The following is a 1,177-nucleotide window of genomic DNA, read 5'->3' as shown; positions in this document are numbered from 1 at the left end:
GTAGAGGAGTGGAAAAGCAATGCATCCCTGTGCTTCCTGAACACCATTCAGAACTTTGTAATTAATGGAGGTCTCATGGCTGGGTCCATGCTGTGTGCCTGGATGGTAGCAGAGAACAAAGGCCTGACCGTTGGAGACTATGTTCTCTTTTCATCCTACATCATGCAACTTTATACACCTCTTAATTGGTTTGGAACTTATTATCGAATGATTCAGCAAAATTTTGTGGATATGGAGAACATGTTTGACCTGTTGGAAGAAAAGCAAGAGATTCTGGACAAGGTAGGTTGTGTGTTTGATATGTATTTTCTAGTTTTTCCTTTATATGCTTGAAGCACATTTGAAATAGGGAATGAAGTGTCATAAAGTTCTCTTGAATGAGTATTTGATGCACCTCTAATATTGATCATACCTGATGATATTCCCTCACAGAAGAAACAAATAAGCAGATCCAAATATAGTCTTAATTGAGCACATTTTACACTCAACAGCCAGACGCTGAGACCATGGTGTTACCTCAAGGCAGAATTGAATTCAAGGATGTATCATTCCATTATAGTCCTGACAGACCTATCTTGAAGAGCATTTCTTTCCTTGTGGAGCCTGGAAAAACTATTGCTATTGTGAGTAGTCATGTGTCTAAAATATTTTGTATTATGTGTTTGACAATTATTCTGCATATGAGAAGGTAATCAACTATTGTACTTTAAATTTTTCAAACACAGGTAGGACCAACAGGCAGTGGCAAGAGCACAATCATTCGACTTCTGTTCCGGTTTTATGATGTGACAGATGGAGTCATAGCCATTGATGGTAAAAATGTAAAGGATTATACACAAAAATCTGTACGGCAGACAATTGGAGTTGTACCTCAAGACACTGTCCTATTCAATGAGACTATTTTGTAAGTTATATTTTCAGTTTGATTTATTAGCTGATACATAGTTTATGCTGGAGAAAAGCTGGTGAATATATTTGTGCTTGAAATACATGTGCTGTAATTAATTGATAACAAATTTTATTAACTTGAATATTTTTTTAAGCTACAACATCCATTATGGCAAAGTAACAGCAACAGACAGTGAGGTGAAGGAAGCAGCCAAAAATGCTGACATACATGACAAGATTCTCACTTTTCCTGATAAGTTTGATACGAAGGTTAGTAAACAGTTTTAAG

The 1,177-nt window shown here is 36.3% G+C and overlaps 1 protein-coding gene across 1 annotated transcript in view; it reads left to right on the top strand.

Annotated features, from left to right (window-relative positions):
* The window catches only part of Hmt-1 (ABC transporter ATP-binding protein/permease Hmt-1), a gene marked incomplete at its 5' end in the record, with an annotated part of 2,876 nt that continues 1,699 nt past the window's right edge, over positions 1–1,177 (top strand). The window contains 4 exon segments of the mRNA XM_086553496.1: positions 1–282; positions 492–623; positions 726–904; positions 1,044–1,158. Of these exon segments, the coding sequence (XP_086409622.1) occupies positions 1–282; positions 492–623; positions 726–904; positions 1,044–1,158 (708 nt within the window).

Source organism: Penaeus japonicus, unplaced genomic scaffold (genome assembly GCF_977035675.1).
Source record: "Penaeus japonicus unplaced genomic scaffold, GWHDUDI00000001_assembly GWHDUDI00000028, whole genome shotgun sequence".
Taxonomy (NCBI): Eukaryota; Metazoa; Arthropoda; class Malacostraca; order Decapoda; family Penaeidae; genus Penaeus; species Penaeus japonicus.
The sequence above is the reverse complement of the archived record's forward strand: the minus strand, read 5'-3'. Positions and strand labels throughout refer to the sequence as shown.